The sequence below is a fragment of the Durio zibethinus genome, chromosome 12 (genome assembly GCF_047325235.1).
Source record: "Durio zibethinus cultivar Kanyao isolate XHJ-2024 chromosome 12, ASM4732523v1, whole genome shotgun sequence".
NCBI classification, from domain to species: domain Eukaryota; kingdom Viridiplantae; phylum Streptophyta; class Magnoliopsida; order Malvales; family Malvaceae; genus Durio; species Durio zibethinus.
Genome location: NC_143173.1, coordinates 14,066,274 through 14,088,495, shown reverse-complemented (window position 1 = coordinate 14,088,495; position 22,222 = coordinate 14,066,274). Strand labels below are relative to the sequence as shown.

At 31.1% G+C, this 22,222-nt stretch overlaps 1 protein-coding gene and 1 long non-coding RNA gene across 2 annotated transcripts; both read right to left on the bottom strand.

Annotated features, from left to right (window-relative positions):
- Nucleotides 1-1,096: 1,096 nt before the first annotated feature.
- On the bottom strand, nucleotides 1,097-2,884 carry LOC111297003 (uncharacterized). Its single transcript, XR_016326272.1, has 2 exons — nucleotides 2,438-2,884; nucleotides 1,097-2,004 (listed from the first exon to the last, which is right to left on the bottom strand). It is a non-coding gene; the product is annotated as an uncharacterized LOC111297003 (long non-coding RNA).
- An 18,181-nt stretch (nucleotides 2,885-21,065) lies between these two features.
- On the bottom strand, nucleotides 21,066-21,722 carry LOC149515743 (uncharacterized). Its single transcript, XM_089741785.1, has one exon. The coding sequence runs from the start codon at nucleotides 21,720-21,722 to the stop codon at nucleotides 21,066-21,068; it is 657 nt and encodes a 218-aa protein (XP_089597911.1).
- Between the last annotated feature and the right edge of the window lie 500 nt (nucleotides 21,723-22,222).

The window sequence follows — 22,222 nt, the reverse complement described above, 5'->3', positions numbered from 1 at the left end:
TTCAAAACCGATTTAATCTAAACTGAATTCTATCGGTTTGATTCAATTTATTGATTTTTAAAATTTTTTTATATATTGTTATAATAGATTTTTTAAATATATTTAAATAGATTTATATATAAAATAGTTATTTATTTTATAAAAATTTAAAAATTATATAAAACTAATAAAAATATATAATTTAATTTAATTATTTTTTTAGTTTCATATCTTAATTCAAAATTTAATCCGAACTTAATATATATATATATATTTAATATTCAAACTTAATTTAAATCAACCAAAAAAAATTGATCTAAACTAAATACTATAATTTGGATTCGATTTTTTATTTTCTCATTTTATTTTCTTACTTGGAATAGAGTTGACCCAAGTCAATAGGTTGATTCTAAAAACCGGTCTCTTCACTTTCCAAGTCAAGTGGCCCAAGTAAATTGTCTCTAGCCACTCCCAATTTCTTAGTCTTTTTCCTTCCTAAGATGCAAACAAGGCCGGCCGCTCCTCCTCCCCAAAACTTGCGGTGTCTCGAATCTGCCAGCAGCAAATCTTCCACCATTCAAAGCAGTAGGGAACTCTTATTAGCCTCCTCCTCTTTTCTTTTCTGGCTTCTTCAACTCAACAGCCACTCTACCGTCAACACCTTCTTTCCACATTCGATCCAACACGTCGTCAGGTTTGGTCCTTCAAACAAAAAAATTCCCTTTCTCTCATTCTCTTACTAGCCGTGTATCTTCCTTTCTGTGCACGTCCGAGTAAATGCCGACCACCTCAAGACGCCAATGACCTCCATCCACCGTTCAGTGGTACGACCCAGAATTTAACTATTGCTTCTTGTGTGTTGATTTGTGATGTTTGCCCATGGCTGCTATGATTTTCGTGTTTATCCTTGTCTTTGTTTGTTGTTTGTTTGTGTTTGTTGTCTTTGTTTGTGTTAATTCAATTTGATTTCAAGCATAATCACTTAATCTGATTTATCACCAGCCGAATTTCAAACTCTTTTCGGTTAACCTTTCTTTTTTTCTTTGAAATAATTGGATAATATATTAAAAAAATGAAAATAAATATAACTAAAAAAAAATAGAAAGGATTGACAAAATGAGAACATAAAAATAAATAAAATAAATAAAAAAGGATAAAATTATAACAATAAAAATATAAAGTAAAAAGCAAAGTTCCTGGATAAGAGCCCACACACACAAACAAATATATAATTATTAATTTTGATAAATTTGGACCAAAGTAGAAATTACAGTCAGTGGGTCTCCAAATACTGCTGAAAAGACCACCTTGAGAAACATGATCAACTTTTTGAAACGCTTCATTGCTTTCGAGCTTTGGCCCCCATTTCCTACCGGAGCTACTTTTTTCGGAGCAAGATCTATCAAGGAAAGGGGCTTGTTCTCATTATCAGTAATAACATCAGGTTGACAATAGCTCTTTATCCAATTCTCAACGCCGACTTCTCTCAAGCAGGCTACATGATAACAGAACTCACCATCCGAAGAAGCATAGGACAAACCCTGGACTTTGTCTGCTGATCTTTTCTTGCTTCCGCATTTTAAGCATTCTGTTTTAATCTTATTACAAAGGTATATTTTCATGTCGGTATAAGGTGGGGAGATGATCACTGGAAGGTTTGCGCAACAGGGATGTAAATCATTGGGATTTTTGCGACGGGTGCTTTGGTACAAGAAGCCTTGTATATCCAAGGCACAGACGTCGTAGATTCTGTCTCCTCCAAGTGGATTTTTCTTGTGAAATTTGAACTCACATCCTTTGAAAAATTTCTGGCATGCTGGAGGCCGACGAATCCCACATTCCTTATGGAAAAAGAAATTGCAACCTTAGGTACATTGGTAGCAAAATCCTAATCCTTCCACTTTGCAACTATCGCAAATGAAAGGAGCTTTGCTCTTTTTCAACTTAAGCGGATGTGGGTGGTCATCTAGATCCCGTAACGTTTGCAGTGACGGCATCTTTTCTAATTGATTCTTGCTGGCGTTTCTGCAAAGACAAAGACAAAGATTGAATTGAATATAATATCATGTATGCTTTTATATGTTATATGAATTTTTTTATTTTTTTGATCGAGTGCTATGTTTTCTACGGTCTTAAAGTTTTTTTTTTTTTTTTTTTTTAAACTATTTGAATCTGTTATGAATTGAGTCGTGACATGGGAATTAATAATCTAGTTCAATATTAACAGATCATGTGACTGTTGTCAGTCCTAAACTCAGGGCAAACTCAAATTAAAAATAAACAATAAGCTCTTAATTTTAATCATTTCCTACACCTTTCATATATGTTAGATTTAGCATAAACTTAGCTATAATCAACAATTAAAACTATATTGTTACAAGAAATGTATATATATATATATATATATATAAATGGAAAATCTTTTCCACACAAGAGAGAATCAAAGCTAGAATCTTACCAACTGTCTGTGAGGTAGAATTGACTGCTTCACATAGAAAAAAGGAAAGTTGGAGTCTTAATGGAGGAATGGGAGTATTAATTTATGCACATTTATACACACTGCCCGACGTCTCAAGCAATGCTAGCCTCTTTCAACTTGTTTCTTCGCAAGTTCCAGTTCCGCGTTAATATTTTCTCATCAAGTTCGCGTAAACAAATTAGAAATTTCAAGTTGATGCGTTATATCAAGGAAAATGTAGTGTTCTTTCTTATCCACGTACAGATTGGAAAAAAACAGTAAACGATGTTTACAAAATTAAAGGACAATATGTAATTCTTTGAGGGGGCCAAAATTTTTAAATTCTAATATACGCAGATCTGATAATTTATATCATTGGAGGAATGGGAGTATTAATTTATGCACATTTATACACACTGCCCGACTTCTCAAGCAATTCTAGCCTCTGTTTCTTCCCAAGTTCCAGTTACGCGTTAATTTTTTCTCATCGAGTCCGCGTAAACATAACTAGAAATTTCAAGTTGATGCATTATATCAAGGAAAATGTAGTGTTCTTTCTTATCCATGTACGGATTGGAAAAAAACAGTAAACGATATGTTTACAAAATTAAAAGACAACATGTAATTCTTTCAGGGGGCCAAAATATTTAAATTTTAATTTACGTAGACCTGATAATTTATGTCATTATATCGTATAAAATATTTTATTCATGTCGTATTTTACACAAAATCGCGTGTCATAATTTATGTCGATATGAAAACATAAAATGTAATTTTGTGATTCTATTACATTTATTTATGGTTTTTTTTTTAATTTTAAGTTGTGTTATTTCTGTATTTCTTATTGTATCATTTTTGTATCGTGTTACCATATTATTAGGTCTAAATATATGTTATGATAAAATTAAATGGCCATTTAAAACTAAAATCATTAATTTTATTTGTTTTTATGTGATTTCATAATTTAATTTTATTCATTGAAATTAAGATGTATTTCAAAATCACATTATTTATTTATTTATTTATCAACAAATCATTATCTACAAAATTTTAAAACTAAATTATTTATCACAAGGGTTAAACTATAAATTTGTTTCCAGAATAATGAGAAAAAAATTATAGCAGTCACGCGGTTATGCAAAGATTTTTTGATATAAATACTTGGGCCTCTTTTATCCCAAATATTCCTTCGACTCTAGTTTTCATTATATCTCTTGCGTCTCATAGCCTTCACCAATCTCATATTTCTTTGTATCAAATTAATCAAGGTAATTTATTTATGGTTTTTCTGTAATATTTTATTTTCATTATTGATCTTTAATTCGACTAAACGAAATCCACTTCAATGTTATGTATGACAACAATAAGTGGATTCGGATATTTGGATGTTCATGTGGCAAAAAAAGTCGATAATTTTTTGATGGAATTTATGTCGTGTGACATTGAATTGACATATTTTGTTTTTTTCTTTTTACTGTAAATGACTAGAGAAGGCAATAATACCTAAAATCATAGGTTTCAACTCGATTCAATCCTATAAGATTATTATTATTTTTTTTTTAAATTGAGTTTTTGGTTGAGTTTGAATAAAAAAAAGTTGAGATTGGGTCAAAGTTGGATTTTAGACAAATCCATTTTGGCTCGACTTTATATATATAATTTTTTTATTATTTATTTAATTATATATTTATATTTTTTATATTTATATTTATATTAAAAATAAATTTTTATATTAAAAAATAATATTTTATTAATTTTCGATCATTTGTTGTTTTTTACATATACAGGTTAGGTCAGATCAAGTATGAAAAAACAATATTTTAATATCATATTTGAGTATATATTTTTTCAAATCAAGTCAAAATCGGAATGAGAAAAAACCCGATCGGACTTAACCCAACGTGACCCGTTGCAATCATTAAAAATGATAGATGAATTTGAAGCATTTTTTTATTGATTACAAATTCAAATTTTGAGTTTTATATACCGTGAATGCAAATGATATTATTTGCATATATTCTTCACATCTAGTTTATTAAATTAATGTATTCATGTAGCATATAAAAGTACAAATTATATATTCAAACTTATTTTTTAATAGATTATTCAAGTAAATCTTTGTCTTTGTAGAAACACCTACAATAAGATGCCAACACTGCTTAAACTAAACGATGATGGTCACCCACATTAGCTGGAGTGGAAAAAGAGTGAAGTTGCTTTCTTTTACGATGGTTGCAAAGAGCTAGGATTTGGACTTCGTTACCAATGTCCCGACAAGGATTGCAATTTCATTCTTCATGAGGAATGTGGGATATGTCGACCTCTACCATGCAAGAAATTTTCAAAGGATACGACTTCAAATTTCATAAGGAAAATCCACTAGGAGGAGCCAGAATCTGCAACGCCTATTCGTTGGATTTAGTGGCATATAATGGTAAAAAAGACCTAATGGTCTTTTTTCCTCTTTTAGTCTCTAGCAAACAATTAGGGGTATCTTGGTTATTTGTGCTGACTTGACATATCATGTCGGTTTGACATCTTCAATGTCACTTTAGCTCAACCTGTATTTGCACCCCATGCCTTTGTCTCTAATCGTTTCTTTCTTCTATCCTTACAAGATTGCCTTTAGGTCGGAGCTTGACACAATCATTTGGCATGCCAGGTAAAGGACTGACATTTTCATAATAGTCGAGTACATAATAATGCCACCTAGAAAAAGAACCTAGGAGGAAGGAAAGACAATCATTTTGGCTAGAACATAAACTCACTAAAGCCAAAATTTTATCTGTCCAGCTCAACCACAGGCTAAGCCAACCATAAAGCAATTTCAAGCCCTGACCGAGCAAATACAAGCCCTCAAACAGATGTTCCAAATTATAACCTTACCACAAGTCTCCAAATTTTCAGACTTAGTCACATCGGGCTAAGAAGCTATTGTTGGGCAGTCGAGCTACGAAGAGACGAAAGCCTCTTTGGCTTTCAAAGAAGAAAAGTATACCAATCTAACCCTCGCCGTCCAAACTACAATTCTACACATGCCACAATCTAAAAGTCTAAACAAACAGACTATGAACCTCAACCAAACAAATATCTGAAGGCTCAGATGTGAGCCATAAAGAAAGAACTAAAAATGAAACCAGTAACATTTAAGGATGAGCTTAAATTTTTAGAGACATCACCCTTTACCGAAAATATCAATAGAGCCATGCTTTTCAAAGGATTCAAAATGTCAACTTTAGAGACATATAATGGTATTTCTAACCCTTTTGATTATTTACAACTTTATAAAACTAACATGATGATACAAGAGGTAAATAAGGCTCCAATGTGCAACGGTATTCCTACTTTGAAAGGCATAGCTCAATCTTGGTATAGTAATCTTAAGCCATGGTCGATCACCACTTTTAAGGAGCTTAACCACTCATTTTTGTCTCGATTCATAAATAGCGAAAGAACTAAGAAAATAACCCTAAGCTTGATGTCAATTCATCAAGGGCAAAATGAAACTTTAAAATGTTATGTTATGCATTTTAACGTGGAAGCTTTATAGGTCAAAGACCTAAAATAGACGGTCACTGTTGTCGCATTGACCAGTGGACTTAATGATAACGAATACCACTTGAAGTTGACATTGTCAATGAAACCACTGAAAACTCTAGCTAACCTTCTGCTAATATCAAAAAAATATATCAACACTAAAGCTATAATGAAAACAAACTGAGATAAGAGAGGCTTATCCTCCATTCTCAATGATCGAGGTAAAAGAAGCTCATCCCTCATCTTATTAAAAAAGGTAAAGAATTTTACGATCTTTCTCCAAGAGAGAGACAACACAGGGTTAGAAGCCCCAACAGAGAAAGAAGCTACATTGCATTGAATACTTTCTGTGAGAGGATTCTGATGCAAATCGAAAGAAATCTCAACCTCAAATGGCCTAAGCCATTAAAACAGAATACAAGATAGGATCCAACCAAAACATGCACTTTCCATCGGGACATCAACCATAATACAGAAAACTGTATCGACCTAAAAAATGAGATTGAAGCTTTAATTAGGTGAGGTTAGCTAAAAAATTTTATCAAGCAGAAAAGACAAGATCAGTTTAGAAAAGACTACAGAAATGACCACGAAACATCTACTAGGAGCAAAAAAGAAAGATCAGATCATGGAAGAAAAGATGCCCAAGAGGAAGAGCTAAATCAAGAAAAGGGTTGAACTGACAATAACAGACCAATTACCGGGGTGATTAACGTGATCACAGGAGGTAGCTTCATCTTGACAAAAAGAAAGTTCAACCTAGGCTTCGTAATGGCAATAGGCGCTATGGCTAAGAAAGAAAAAAATTGGAAAGACAAGTTGATCTTCTTTAGCTTAAAAGATCTGAAGGGGATCTAACACTTACATGATGACATCATAGTGATCACAGCGCTAGTATATAATTATATGGTCAAAAAATCTTATTTGACAATAAGAGCGTAATTGACATTATGTACAATGGTTGTTTTAAAAAAATGAGAATCAAAGAATATCGATTAAAGTTGATCACTATAACATTAGTTGGGTTTAAAAATGAACAGGTTCTAGTAAAAAAAACCTTCAAACTCTAGATCTTTTTAAAAATAGAATCGAAGACAATCACCTTGATCGTAGAATTCATGATAGTAGATATCACTTTTGCTTACAACATGATATTAGGTTGACCTAGTCAGTCTATTATACAGCTTATAGGCTTAGTTTTCCACTTGAAAGAGAAATTCTTAACATCTACAAGGGTTAAAAAAGTTTGAAGGGACCAGTCCATAGCACGATAATGTTATGTTACAATGATGAAAGGAAGGATTGAGAAACAGACAGGTAGCTTGACCAATACTGAGGTGGAAGACAAAGAAGAATCGACACATAAAGCTGATAAGAAGCAGAAAACCAATAATGAGAGCACACGAGCTAACAAAAGTGTACTCTTAAGTTGCTTTGAGCTCTTAAGCTTTGCAAAAACTTGATTTTATTCTATTTTTTAAAATTTTCTAAGACAACAATAGAAGCAACAGAGCTTTTAAGCTAACGTAAAAAATTAATGCTGCTTGGACTGAGCTAACATGTTGGCCAAAACACAACATTAAATGAAAAATACACTTTACTTCTACTAACACGTTCAACAAGTTGTTCAATATACTAATCATCACATCGAGACCTATTTTCACAATAAATGATCTCGATCTAATATAACAAAAAGGGATAATTGATCAAAGACTGGACTTGAATGAAAATTGACCTAAGCTGACTGAAGACCTTATGATAATTTTATTTTGGAATAATAATCTTCAAAAACACATACAGATTGGAGCCAAGCTCTAGCATAAAGACCAATTGATTCAATTTATAAAAGATATTGTCAACCTATTTGCTTGGACACCATCTGATATGTCCGAGATTGATATTGAAGTAATGATCCACATACTACATACTAATCTAGAGGTTAAACCAATTTGAGAAAAAAAAAACTTTTACCCCAAAAAGGTAATAGGCTATCGAGGAAGATGTTGACAAATTATTACAAGTTAACTTTATTAGAGAGGTTTATTACCCTGAATAGATAACCAATATGGTCATGGTAAAAAAATACAATGAAAAATAAAGAATCTATGTAGACCTTATTAACCTAAATAAGGCTTATCCAACGAACAACTTCCCCCTCCCTAGCATAGATCAACTAGTGAATGATAGTGCCAAGCATGGCTTTCTCAGGTTCATGGATGCTTACTCCAGCTACAATTAAATCAAGATGTTAAAAGAAGATAAGGATAAAACAACCTTTATTACTAAGAAATACCTTTACTATTACAAGGTCATGCCATTCAGACTGAAAAATGAAAAAGCAACCTAACAAAGGTTGGTTAACAAAGTATTCAAAGACCAGATCAACTGTAACATGAAAGTGTACGTAGATAACATGATAGTTAAAAGTAAGAGTTTGATTAAGCACCTGAAAGACTTTAGAAAAACCTTTAACACTTTGAAAAAGTATAATATGAGACTCAACCTGAGTAAATGTACTTTTAAGGTTACATTGAGCAGGTTCTTTGGTTACATAATCAACTAAAAGAGAATAAAAGCAAACCTTAAGAAGGTTCAAGCAATTCTAGAAATGAAAGCACCGACCTCGGTGAAAGAGGTGCAGAGGCTGATAGGCAGAATAGCTGTGCTCAACCGATTCATGTCCAAATTGGTAAAACGATGTCTACCATTCTTCAAAACTTTAAAAAATGTCTCTAACTTCAGATGAACTCATTAATGCCAAAAAGCTTTTGATGAACTTAAAAAGTTCTTATCCTTCCTACTTATCTTATCAAAATTGAGGACTGGTGGAACACTACTATTGTATTTGGTCGATATGAATCAGGCATCAACTTGATCTTAGTCTAAAAAGATGAGGGGAAATAACAATCGATCTATTTTGTAAGTAAAATATTGATAGGGCTTGAAGTTAACTATAACAATATTAAAAAAATTGGCATATACCATGGTCACCTAGACAAGAAAACTTAGGCTATACTTTCATGCCTACATGATTCACATTTTTATGGATCAACCATGAGGTAGGTCCTATAAAAGCTTAAAATATTGAGAAGGCCAATCAAAAGAATAGTAAAGCTTAGTGAATTTGATCTACATTTTTTACCTAGATCGACATTAAAATTATAAGTAGTGACTGACTTCATAGTAAAGCGCATCTTGGCACAATCAAAAGGACAGTAAGAGAAAAAAAAAAAAAACCTTGGATAACGATGATTGAAAACTATTTATCAATGAATATGCTACAAGCTAGAAGAAAGAGTCAGCCTTATTCTGATTAGTCTAAAAGGGTTACAGTAACCATATTTATTAAGATTCAAGTTCAGAGCATCCAACAATGAAGCAAAATATGATGCCCTAATAGCCAACCTAAGGTTGGCAATCGAGCTGAATGTTCAATACATAACCACTTATAGTGACTCTCAACTGGTGGTCGATTAGGTAAATAGAGAGTTCGAAGCTCAGAAACATAAAATTCAAAGTACCTCGATAAAGCACTAACCTTGACAGCTAGCTTCAAGAAAGCTAAGGTAAAAAAGAAACTGAGGTAAAAAAACTCAATAACAAATTTCCTATCTAAGTTGGTTTTAAAAGTAGCAATGAAAAGCCTGGACCAAGTTTTAGTAGAAAAACTAGTGCATAAAAGCATTGAGGACATGCTTGTAGGATAGATCACAGAAAAAAACTTAGATGACACCAATCAAAGCATACTTGGCCACAAGAATGTTACCTGATAAGAGAGTCTAAGCTAAGGCACCTTGGTACATGATGATCGAGAAAAAGTTATACAGGAGATTCTTCAATCTATCTTACTTGAGATGTGTTGATAAAGAGGAGGTAAAATACATTCTGAGAGAAATCCGTGAAGGAATATGTAAAAATCACATCAAACCTTAACCTGTGGCCTATAAAATACTGAGACAAGGCTATTACCAGCCCATTATTAGGAGAGATGTGACCAAACTAGTGAAAAAATATGATAAATATCAAAGGTTTACCCATGTGCAACATCTCCCCTCAGCCAAGCTCACTCCTATCATCAGCTCATAGCTCTTCATGCAATAAAAAATGGATATTCTCGGACCATTCACCTCAGTCACAGGTCAGAGAAGATTTATCTTAGTAATAGTAGATTACTTCATAAAATGGTTAGAAGTTAAAGCCTTGGCCACTACCACGAAAGTGCAGTTGAAAAGTTTATATGAAAAAACATAGTCTGTAGATTTAGGCTACCTTGGCCCATTATAATAGACAATGGCAAACAATTTAATAATCTGAGGTTTACAGAATGGTGCTTAAATCTCCATATCGACCTTAGGTTTACGTCAGCTGTCCACCCTCAATCCAACAGACAAATCGAAGTTGTAAATAAGATAATACTAGAAGCTTCAAAAAAGAGGCTTGATGCAGTAATGAAAAATAAGTCGATGAGCTACCAAGAGTTCTGTAGGCCTTGCCCTGAGACAACCATGAAGGTCTCTACGAGTGAAACCTCATTTCCCTTAGTTTTTGGAATATAAGCCATAATGCCAGTTGAGATCATCTTACTAAGCTTAAGAGTTAAATTGGCATCAAAAGAGGCAAATGAAAAAATGATTAGGGCTAACCTAGACTTCATCAAAGAATAAAGGGACAGAGCTCTATCCTGAATTATAGCCTACTAGCAAAAGGTAGCCAATTATTCTAATAGGATGGTTTGATGTAAATATATCAAGAAAGGTGACCTGGTACTAAGAAAAATAAAAGCCTTAGGGTTAGATGACTGAAGTGGCAAGCTAGCCCCAACGTAGGAAAGATCGTATGTTGTTAAAGAGGTTATCCATGACACAACCTATAAATTACAAAGCCTAAATGGTGACGTTGTCATGAGAACATGGAATGCAGATAATCTAAAAGTCTATTATCAATAGCTTAGTATAAATAGAGCTTACACTTGTACTATTTTATGACTGGCACTGCCACCTAAGTATGTGAAATATAAATAAACTTGGTTAGTAGTAGATCAGAGCAAATTAAACTTATACTTGTGTTATTTTGTCTTGAGGATATAAAGTGCAATTAAAGATTTATTATCATTAGATCAATTTTAATCGAACTCACAATGGAATTATCTTCAGTTAGCTTGTCTATAAGTGATTTGAAGTCATTTGAAGAAATCTGACCTAAAACTCGTAGTTACATTAAACTAACCTAAAACAACTACACGGGTTTGTAGTCTAATTATTTACCTTTAGATTCGTAAACCTTTCTTTAACTAATGCAAATAAAAAAAGTAGTAAAATCGAGCTGAAACTTCAAAAAAAAGTTTTATTCTAACATAACTAAGTACATTAGTTGGAGTATGAAAAGTCTTCACAAAAAATCTAATCTTAAAGTCAAAAAATGTATAAAAAGTTTACCAAAACAAAAATAAAAATACATCAAATTCATTCATCAACATCAATGGGAGGAGTACCCTTGTCAACAATAGTTAGAAGAGCACTCTCATCAGCAACAACGGGAGGAATGACCTCAACTTCAATGACCTCCACCTTTTCCTTCTTTATCCCAATGATGGCCCTTAACTTTTCCTCTAAGGCTTGATCTTTATCCTCATCCTCTTTCTCATTCTCCTTGGGCTAATTCAGAATAGGCCTTGATCTAATATTATTGATATCAATATAAAAAAAGTCAAGGTTAAGAGAGAAGAATTTGAATTGCATCTCATCCTTGGCTAGCTGAAAGGCACTAAGAACTTTCTTCTTAGAGAACTCCACTTTCACTTAGAGACATTTATCGGAGGCCTTTATAGCCTTCACTCATAACTCATCTTCACACATGCGAGATCAGATAACTATCAGGTCAGACTATGGTTAAAAGCTAGTCATCATTTAGAATCGACCTCCCCCTACAATGTCAGCCTTCAATGAAATATGCAACCACTTGTCCTACATTGAGGATGTCGGTAATAAATTTGATAATTTAATACTCAGACCACTTGATAGAGGGACAAAGTGTTAGGGGATATAATGGTTAAAAGGGCATAATGGTTTTTTTCCTCTCTCAGTCTCTAGCAGACAACTATGGGTATCTTGTCATTTGTGTTAACCTAACATATCAGGTCAGTCTGACATCTCTAGTGCCACCTCAACTCTATCCTGTCCTAATTGTCTCCTTTTTGTCCCCATCACCTTGCCTATAAATATGGAGACTCAAGCACCATGAAGCTAGGTTCATTTAACTCATACCTTTCTCTTTTTTTTTTTACCCGATCATTACTAACTTGTGCATCGGAGTGCAACTGTAGGGAACACCCCTTGTCTTTACCTCTAATCGTTCCTCTCTTCTGTCTTTATAGGATTGCCTTCAGGTCAGAGCTTGGCATAACCAGTTGGATATTCAAGGCTTTTTGTACCAATGCTTCAATGTTAAAAATCCCTATGATTTAACTAGTAACCAATCTTTTTGTACTCCATATCGAAGTTTTTTTTTCAAGATTTCATAGTACCAACAGTACAAAAACCCTCAGACGAGTAAATAGTATGCGCCAATCAGGTACTACTGAAACTGCTCAAATTCCTATTTTTGCCGGAGATAATCCATCTCAGTAAGGTACAGTTGATAATCAAACCCATTATCATTCTGTTAATTCTGTGATTAATTCACATACTTTTTCTTCTAGAAAAACTAGAAATGAAGATATTAAAATGTTCCATTCTATAAATAATTTTTGTATTTCTCATGAGATAATATCATTTGCCAACAAGGTATGATATTATACTTATGTTGAAGGTTATTTTTATTTTCAAAACTATAAACCCTATAGTTTGAATATTCTGATTGACACAGGAGCAACAATCTCTAGCTGTCAACCTAATGCTTTGTCGTCAACCAAATGGCAACCCATGAAGCATCCTCTAATAATAGTAGGTATCGATGGTAAATAAACCATTATTAACCTAAAGGCAAAGAATATAGCTGTTGCCTTAAACGATATAAAGTTTATTATACCTAAAATATTATGTTTTCCCAATATGCATGGAGACATGTTATTAGGAAATAATTTTATACATAAATATTTACCTTTTTCAGTTTTTTCTGATTATCTTGTTTTTACTATTGATAAGAAATCAATAGATGTTCTTTTATTATCCAAGCACAATCATGTTTGTGATAATGGTTTTCAACCAGAAATAACACATATTTTTGAACTTAAAGCTATTAATGAAAAACATTGGCTTTATAGAATTTTACAGGAAAACTTCAGTGAAGACCCATTGAAGCTTTGAAAGCGCAGTCCAAGATACTGTGAACTTACTTTTCAGTCTCTAAAAGAGATTATTCGAGTAAAATCGATGATCTATACCAAATAAGATATAGATGAATTTGAAGTTCAAATTTCAAAATTGCTAGACAAAGGTCTGATAGAACCAACTACCAGTCCACACTTCAGTCCAGCATTCATGGTAAAAAACCATTCTGAGATTAAACGAGGTAAACCCTGTATGGTTATTAATTACAAGAAATTAAACCAAAATCTTGTTTTTGATGGCTATTTTATCCCTCGTAAAGATGTTTTAATCAATTTAGCAAAAAATGCTAAATATTTTTCTAAATTTGATTGTAAGTCAAGTTTTTGGCAAATCATGCTAAATGAAACCTCTAAACCTCTTACTATTTTTAGTGCACCAGCAGGCCATTACCAATGGACTGTTATGCCTTTCAGTCTATACAATGCACCTCAAATCTTTCAGCGTTGGATGGACAGTATTTTCAGCAAACATAAATAATTTTGCTGTGTATATATTGATGATATTTTGATATTTTCTAATACTCTAGATGAGCACAGGAAACACCTGAATATTATTGCTCAAGAATTTATTTTACACGGTATTATTTTAAGTCCCAAAAAGGTTGAACTTGAAAAAATTGAAATTGAATTTCTTGGTCTTAATCTTTTTGCACACAGACTAACCCTGCAGGATCACATTATTGCCAAGATTAGAGACTTTCCAGAAGAACTGGAAAATATCAAACAGCTACAGCAGTTGTTAGGTATACTTAATTATGGCAGGTAATTTTTTAAAAACCTTTCCAAAAAGGAAAGCTATTTTTTGCGTAAATTACGTAAAGATAATGATTTTGTCTGGACACCTCAAGATTATGATATTGTCAAACAAATCAAATTAGATTTAACCACTATACCTAAGGTCTATTTACCTAAACAAGGTGACCTGTTAATTTTAGAGACAGATGCCAGTGATGAACATTGGGGATGTGTCTTAAAAGCTAAAAATCTTCATCAAAAAGGTGAATTGATTTGTGGATATATTTCTAGTAAGTTTAAACCGAACGAAATAAATTATATTATTTTTGAAAAAAGAATTATTAGCCATAAAAAATGGTATACAGCGATTCCACTTCTATTTAGCCCCGGAGTTCTTTGTTATCCGAATAGATAACCAAGCAGTCAAAAACTTTCTCCAAAATAGAAAGCTTTTTGATAATCTCAGGTGAATTAGGTGGTACAATTTTCTTTGTTCTTATCATTTTCAGGTAGAGTTCATCAATAGAGACAAAAATCTCCTTGCAGACTTCCTAAGTAGACCTCATGGATCGAGAAAAACACCCTATCCATGGTACTGGTGGATGGAGAACCGTAAAGAAGAAATCAGGTAAAAAATCCTCTTCTTTTTCTTTCTCTTCTACTCCTTCTTCTTTAAGACCCCAGATCTCTACAAATCCTAACCAAGGATTTAACTTTTACAATAATCCTAACCAAGGATTATATCTCTACCAACAACCTCTTTATCGACCCCCTTTCATGAGGATTCAACCAGAATACTCACAGTTTGCTCAGGATCCAAACGACTGGACTCCTATAAGTTATTCTCAAATCGTTTCTTCCACAGAACAACTGTTGGAAAGAACAAAATTCTCATTCTCTAGCCAAGAGATAAAAGATTTTTACAATCCTGGACTTAAACCACAAGTCTATAATTTGTTAAACAAAGTATGGAAATCCCATCTCTCAGAAAACAAAACTAGCTTTCAAAAAGAGATGACCAACTTAGCTGAGTTCTTAGTCAAACAGGCTAAAGAATTTCAAAATTTTAAAGAATAGCTTTCCAAAGTCTTCTATCAACTAATCTGCTAAAACAGCAAGATATTAATTTCTTTGCTTTGAAAAAAAAATCAGTACAGTATTCAAGAGATAAACAATTTCTTGAATTTATGTGAATATTTTGAGAAAGATAATTTTATTTCTTCTAAGCTAAACAAGCTTAAAGAATTCTTCTCTTCGAAAAAGCTGCGGTATTCTTAACCCAAGAATTATTCCAGCAAATTAATTTTTTTATACAATTAACAACAAAAAAACTGTTGGTTGAAAAGTTTACAGATTATTATACTTATACTTATATGTATAATACATCTTTTGGTGAGTACATACCTAAACTAAAGTTTCAACTTGACCATGAAAGTTTTGATATAAAAAGTATTGAACTTGGTTTAGTTGGACAAATAACTGTACAAAATTATTCTTTTCATCTTTTAAAAGATTTTTCAGCCTTTATAAAGCACCGCTTTATTGAATGTATAAAATGGTCAAAACACATTTTTTACGTTCATTTTACTATATACAGTTTTTTTGGGTACCTTTCAACGAGAAAAATTTTACCAACCCTATCAAATATGGGAATTTGATACCATATCTGGTGGACACTTTCTTCAACCTTATGACATACTTGATCCACCTACAAACCACATCGAATTCTCTGATGATTTAAACAAAATCATTTCTAAATATTCCAATCCAAACTCTTATCACTTTCAAATAGGAACTGACCTTATGGATAAAGCAAAATTCTTTTTCCATTTAGCCACCAAACAAGACTATCTAAAAATAGCCTGTTGGACAGATGGCAGACGCATTTTTATTAAAAGATTCATTAAACCACATGAAGATCTTGATATCGAAAATGCACCAGAAGTAATTGAGCTTTTGGATAAATTATCTAAAATGGAAGATCTAGATCATCCAATTGATTTACTATACCAGTATCAAGAAGGATGGCAAATGTGAAACAAATCACACTCAGGATCTCCACACTCACCCCAGTCACTTAACGCATTGGATGAAGAATTCCATAACTTAACCAATGCTATGGAAGGATAAAACTGTGCAAATTCTAATCCAGAATAAGCCAGAATAGACAGCCAACATAAAAGGACAAAAATCCATTCGGCGCCAATGACTCGCAGATAGAAAACATTGTAGCAGTCAACTGTAGCAGTCACTATAGCAGAAGATAAAACGTCAATGTAACAGTCACTATAGTAGAAAAAGACAGAGACCTACTACGGAAGACACTGTAGCAAGTCACTGTAGTGGTACTATAGATAAAAATTCTGCTATACACTGTAGCGGATAACTGTACAAAGTTACTATTCATAGGTTAGAAATTTTCTATTTAAAGCCTCATTGTAACTCTTCAGAGGCAGAACTTCTAGGTAGCCAATTCTTTCTCTCTCTCTCTACATATTTTCTTTTTTCTTCCACCAATATAGATATATATAGATAAAGCTTTCGTAATCCTTTATACATAGATCCTTTCTGCACCCCTCTTCTTCTTTCTAATATCGACATGAAAATCTACCTTTGTTATGAGATTAAATCGACATGCTTAAAATGTCAAAGTCTAGGAAAAAATCAACAGAAAAAGTACGAATTGATTGAAAAGACACAGAAACAAACAAGCAAATACTGACTAGTTCTGATAAATTTGAAATAAAGTAGAAATTAAAGTCAATTGCTCTCCAAATATAGCAAAAACGACCAATTTTAGATTTGATACCCATAACTGCTTTGGAGCTTTGTCCCCTCTCCTCAAAGAACTATTTCTTTAGGAGCAAGATTTCGTAATTCAAAGCTTTTACTCTCATCATGATCAGCAATAACATCATGTTAAAAATAACCCTTTTTCCAACTCTCAAACAAGGCTTGTTTCAAACAGGCCACATGGTAACAGAACTTGCTCTCCGAATTAAGAAACATTGGACTTTGCTTGGTGATCTTTTCCTACTTATCTATAATCAACAACTAAAACTATTGTTACAAGAAATTATATATATAATATATGTAACCAATTAAAATCAAGATATAATTAACCTTCTATAAGCAGACCAACAAAGTTGGATATGATTTTAACCAAAGGAAAATCTTTTACACATAAGAGATATAATTAAACCTAGAATTTCAAACTCTTAGTTTCAATTACCGAATTCAATTCTTGACAGCTTCAAACGCAAAGTAGAAAATTGGAGTTTTGATGCAGGAATGTAGATGAAAAAGCCCTAAATGAGAGTATTTATATACAAATCTCTCTAGCAATCCTATCATCTTTTCATATGTTATTTCTTCCTCAGTTTTGCGTTAATTTTTTCTCATTAAGTCCACGTAACAAAGATTAATAAACATAACTAAAAATTTCCTTGTTGAACCATTTTCTAAGTAATGTTGTTAAACCTTGATTTAGTTTTTGATTAGAATATAATAAATGATTTTGTTAGTTCTGTTCAATTTAATTGGAAATCTTAAGTTTAACTAAGGGTTTTTAAAATAATAGATTCTTATCTACTAATCAAAATAAAATTCTGAAATTCAATTATATATGGGAAGATTCTAGCACCTTATACGTCCATCTAAAAGATGGTATCACTTAATTTTAAATTATCCTAAAGGTATTGTATCTAACGATCTTTTATTAAATTTTAACATTTAAATATTAAAAATAATTTTTAAGATTTTTTTATCAATTTGACAAAGTTTTTAAAAGTACTTTCTTACCTTAAGAATATTAAAGAATCTCTTTTATTTTTTTTCAAGAGGTTCGATCATTGAAAAAAACTTTTTTTTATTCAATCTTATTTTATTCAAAATATATCTATATTTTTCACCATTTGGCTAAATTTAAAAATATTGTCTCATCTAAAATTTTTTTAAATAATTATCCATTTGTGATTATTAAGAATTTCATATTCGAAATTTATCTTTATTTTGGATAAGTTTTTTAACTTCTATTGTATTGAAATATAACTAAATATTCTACCATTAGAGCTAAATTTAAAAATATCTTTTTTTTTTTTAATTTAGACTCTTATTGTTGAATTTTATGCATTATTTATTTTTTAATTTTAAGAATGAAAATAAAAAACAATTATTATTTGAAATCTCATTCAAATTTTTTTACCATTTAGGTTGAATTTGGAAAAAAATTTTACCTAGAAATCTCCTGGAAATTCAACCAATTGTGATTTTCTTGGGATTTTATCCTTGGATAATTGTCATATTTTTTCAAACAAGCTTATAAGTTATAATTTATTTATTTATTTATTTTTGTTTGAAATGAATACAATTAGTTTTCTTAAAATTTTGTCTAAATCATTTTATTATTTGAGCTAAATTTAGAGAAAATTTTCACATAAAGATTTCTTAGATAATTGATCATTTGAAAATTTTAACAATCTAATCATCAGATAATTGTTAACTCATTCCCAAGATTTTATTAAATTTTTTTAGCTTTTTTATGTATTTTAAAAATAAATACTAATTATTATTATTAAAATTTTATCTAAATTTTTCTTCTATTTGGGTTAAACTTAAAAAATCTCTCACCTCGAATTTTTTTAGGAAATTATCTATTTGTAATTTTTAAGAGTTTCATCATTGAATTTTATTCAATTTATTTTATAAAGTGTATTATTTTAACTTGAAACTAAATGTCAATTAGTACTATAGAAAATTTTATATAAATTTTTTTTACTTTAATAAAACCTATTTCAAATTTTATTATATTTTTTATGTGTATATATATATATAGAGAGAGAGAGAGAGAGAGAGAGAGAAAGAGAGTTTATGTTCAAATAGTTAAAACCTTATTTAAGTCAATGCATGATAAAATATATGAATGAATACCTAAAATCAAATAAGGCTCTGTTTGTTTCATCGAAAATTACTTTTAAAAATTGATTTCTGCATTTTCAGGTGTTTGTTTGATAGAAAACTAACTAATCAACAAAAAATAAGATCATTTTTTTGAAAATTGTCTTACAGATTTAAAAAAAAAAAATAAAAAGAGCTGTTTAAGAATAGAACTATTTATCAATACTTTTGAATATAATTTTACTTATAAATAATATTATATTAATAAATAATATTATAATATATTTATAAATAATATAAAGAATAATAAATAGTTTTATTTTAAGTATTTTTTATATTAACATAATATTTTAATAATAAATATTATTATTAAAATATAATTATTGTTTAATATTAATAATTTTAATAATAAGTCAATTCAATATACTTTAATAATAAATAATTTTTAATATTTTAATAGTTATATTAATATTATTTTAAAAAATAAAATTTTCAAAAAAAATCAAATAACGAAAAATATTTTTTATTAACTCATCTAAACAACAAAAAATCTCTTTAAAATTTAAAAAATAAATATTTTCTAAAAATTATTTTCTGAAAGTCATTTTTTACGAAATAAACAGAATCTAAGAAAAAGAAATAGAAAAATAAATACCAAAGTTCGAACTAAGAGAGAAATCTAAACAAAGTGAGCTCGTGGAATTAAAGGTATAACAGTTTGAATCGAATTGGATAAAATTCGATTCAATTTTTTTAGATAATACATAAAATTATGAATTTTTAAAATTTTAACTTAGTCAACTTTTTTTTAAAACCGATTTAATCTAAACTGAATTCTATCGGTTTGGTTCAATTTATTTTATTTTTAAATTTTTTTTATATATTGTTATAATAGATTTTTTAAATATATTTAAATAGATTTATATGTAAAATAATCATTTTATTTTATAAAAATTTAAAAATTATATAAAAACTAACAAAAATATATAATTTAATTTAATTCTTTTTTTTTAAATTTCATATCTTAATTCAAAATTTAATCCGAATTTAATATATATATTTAATATTCAAACTTAATTTAAACCAAACAAAAAAATTGATCTAAACTAAATACTATAATTTGGATTCGATTTTTTATTTTCTTATTTTATTTTCTTACTTGGAATAGAGTTGACCCAAGTCAATGGGTTGATTCTAAAAACCGGTCTCTTCACTTTCCAAGTCAAGTGGCCCAAGTAAATTGTCTCTAGCCACCCCCACTTCCTTACTCTTTTTCCTTCCTAAGATGCAAACAAGGCCGGCCGCTCCTCCTCCCCAAAACTTGCGGTGTCTCGAATCTGCCAGCAGCAAATCTTCCACCATTCAAAGCAGTAGGGAACTCTTTTTAGCCTCCTCCTCTTTTCTTTTCTGGCTTCTTCAACTCAACAGCCACTCTACCATCAACACCTTCTTTCCACATTCGATCCAACACGTCGTCAGGTTTGGTCCTTCAAACAAAAAAATTCCCTTTCTCTCATTCTCTTACTAGCCGTGTATCTTCCTTTCTGTGCACGTCCGAGAAAATGCCGACCACCTCAAGACGCCAATGACCTCCATCCACCGTTCAGTGGTACGACCCAGAATTTAACTATTGCTTCTTGTGTGATTTGTGATGTTTGCCCATGGCTGCTATGATTTTCGTGTTTATCCTTGTCTTTGTTTGTTGTTTTTTTGTGTTTGTTGTCTTTGTTTGTGTTAATTCAATTTGATTTCAAGCATAATCACTTAATCTGATTTATCACCAGCCGAATTTCAAACTCTTTTCGGTTAACCTTTCTTTTTTTCTTTTTCTTTTTTTTGAAATAATTGGATAATATATAAAAAAAAATGAAAATAAATATAACTAAAAAAAAATAGAAAGGATTGACAAAATGAAAACATAAAAATAAATAAAATAAATAAAAGAGGATAAAATTATAACAATAAAAATATAAAGTAAAAAGCAAAGTTCCTGGATAAGAGTCCACACACACAAACAAATATATAATTATTAATTTTGATAAATTTGGACCGAAGTAAAAATTAAAGTCAGTGGGTCTCCAAATACTGCTGAAAAGACCAGCTTGAGAAACATGATCAACTTTTTGAAACGCTTCATTGCTTTCGAGCTTTGGCCCCCATTCCTACCGGAGCTACTTTTTTCAGAGCAAGATCTATCAAGGAAAGGGGCTTGTTCTCATTATCAGCAATAACATCAGGTTGACAATAGCTCTTTATCCAATTCTCAACGCCGACTTCTCTCAAGCAGGCTACATGATAACAGAACTCACCATCCGAAGAAGCATAGGAAAAACCCTGGACTTTGTCTGCTGATCTTTTCTTGCTTCCGCATTTTAAGCATTCTGTTTTAATCTTATTACAAAGGTATATTTTCATGTCGGTATAAGGTGGGGAGATGATCATTGGAAGGTTTGCGCAACAGGGATGTAAAACATTGGGATTTTTGCGACAGGTGCTTTGGTACAAGAAGCCTTGTATATCCAAGGCACAGACGTCGCAGATTCTGTCTCCTCCGAGTGGATTTTTCTTGTGAAATTTGAACTCACATCCTTCGAAAAATTTCTGGCATGCTGGAGGCCGACGAATCCCACATTCCTTATGGAAAAAGAAATCGCAACCTTCGGTACATTGGTAGCAAAATCCAAATCCTTCCACTTTGCAACCATCGCAAATGAAAGGAGCTTTGCTCTTTTTCAACTTAAGCGGATGTGGGTGGTCATCTAGATCCCGTAACGTTTGCAGTGACGGCATCTTTTCTAATTGATTCTTGCTGGCGTTTCTGCAAAGACAAAGATTGAATTGAATATAATATCATGTATACTTTTATATGTTATACGAATTTTTTTATTTTTTTGATCGAGTGCTATGTTTTCTATAGTCTTAAAGTTTTTTTTTTTTTTTAAACTATTTGAATCTGTTATGAATTGAGTCATGACATGAGAATTAATAATCTAGTTCAATATTAACATATCATGTGACTGTTGTCAGTCCTAAACTCAGGGCAAACTCAAATTAAAAATAAATAATAAGCTCTTAATTTTAATCATTTCCTACACCTTTCATATATGTTAGATTTAGCATAAACTTAGCTATAATCAACAATTAAAACTATATTGTTACAAGAAATGTATATATATATATATATATATATAAATGGAAAATCTTTTCCACACAAGAGAGAATCAAAGCTAGAATCTTACCAACTGTCTGTGAGGTAGAATTGACTGCTTCAAATAAAAAAAAGGAAAGTT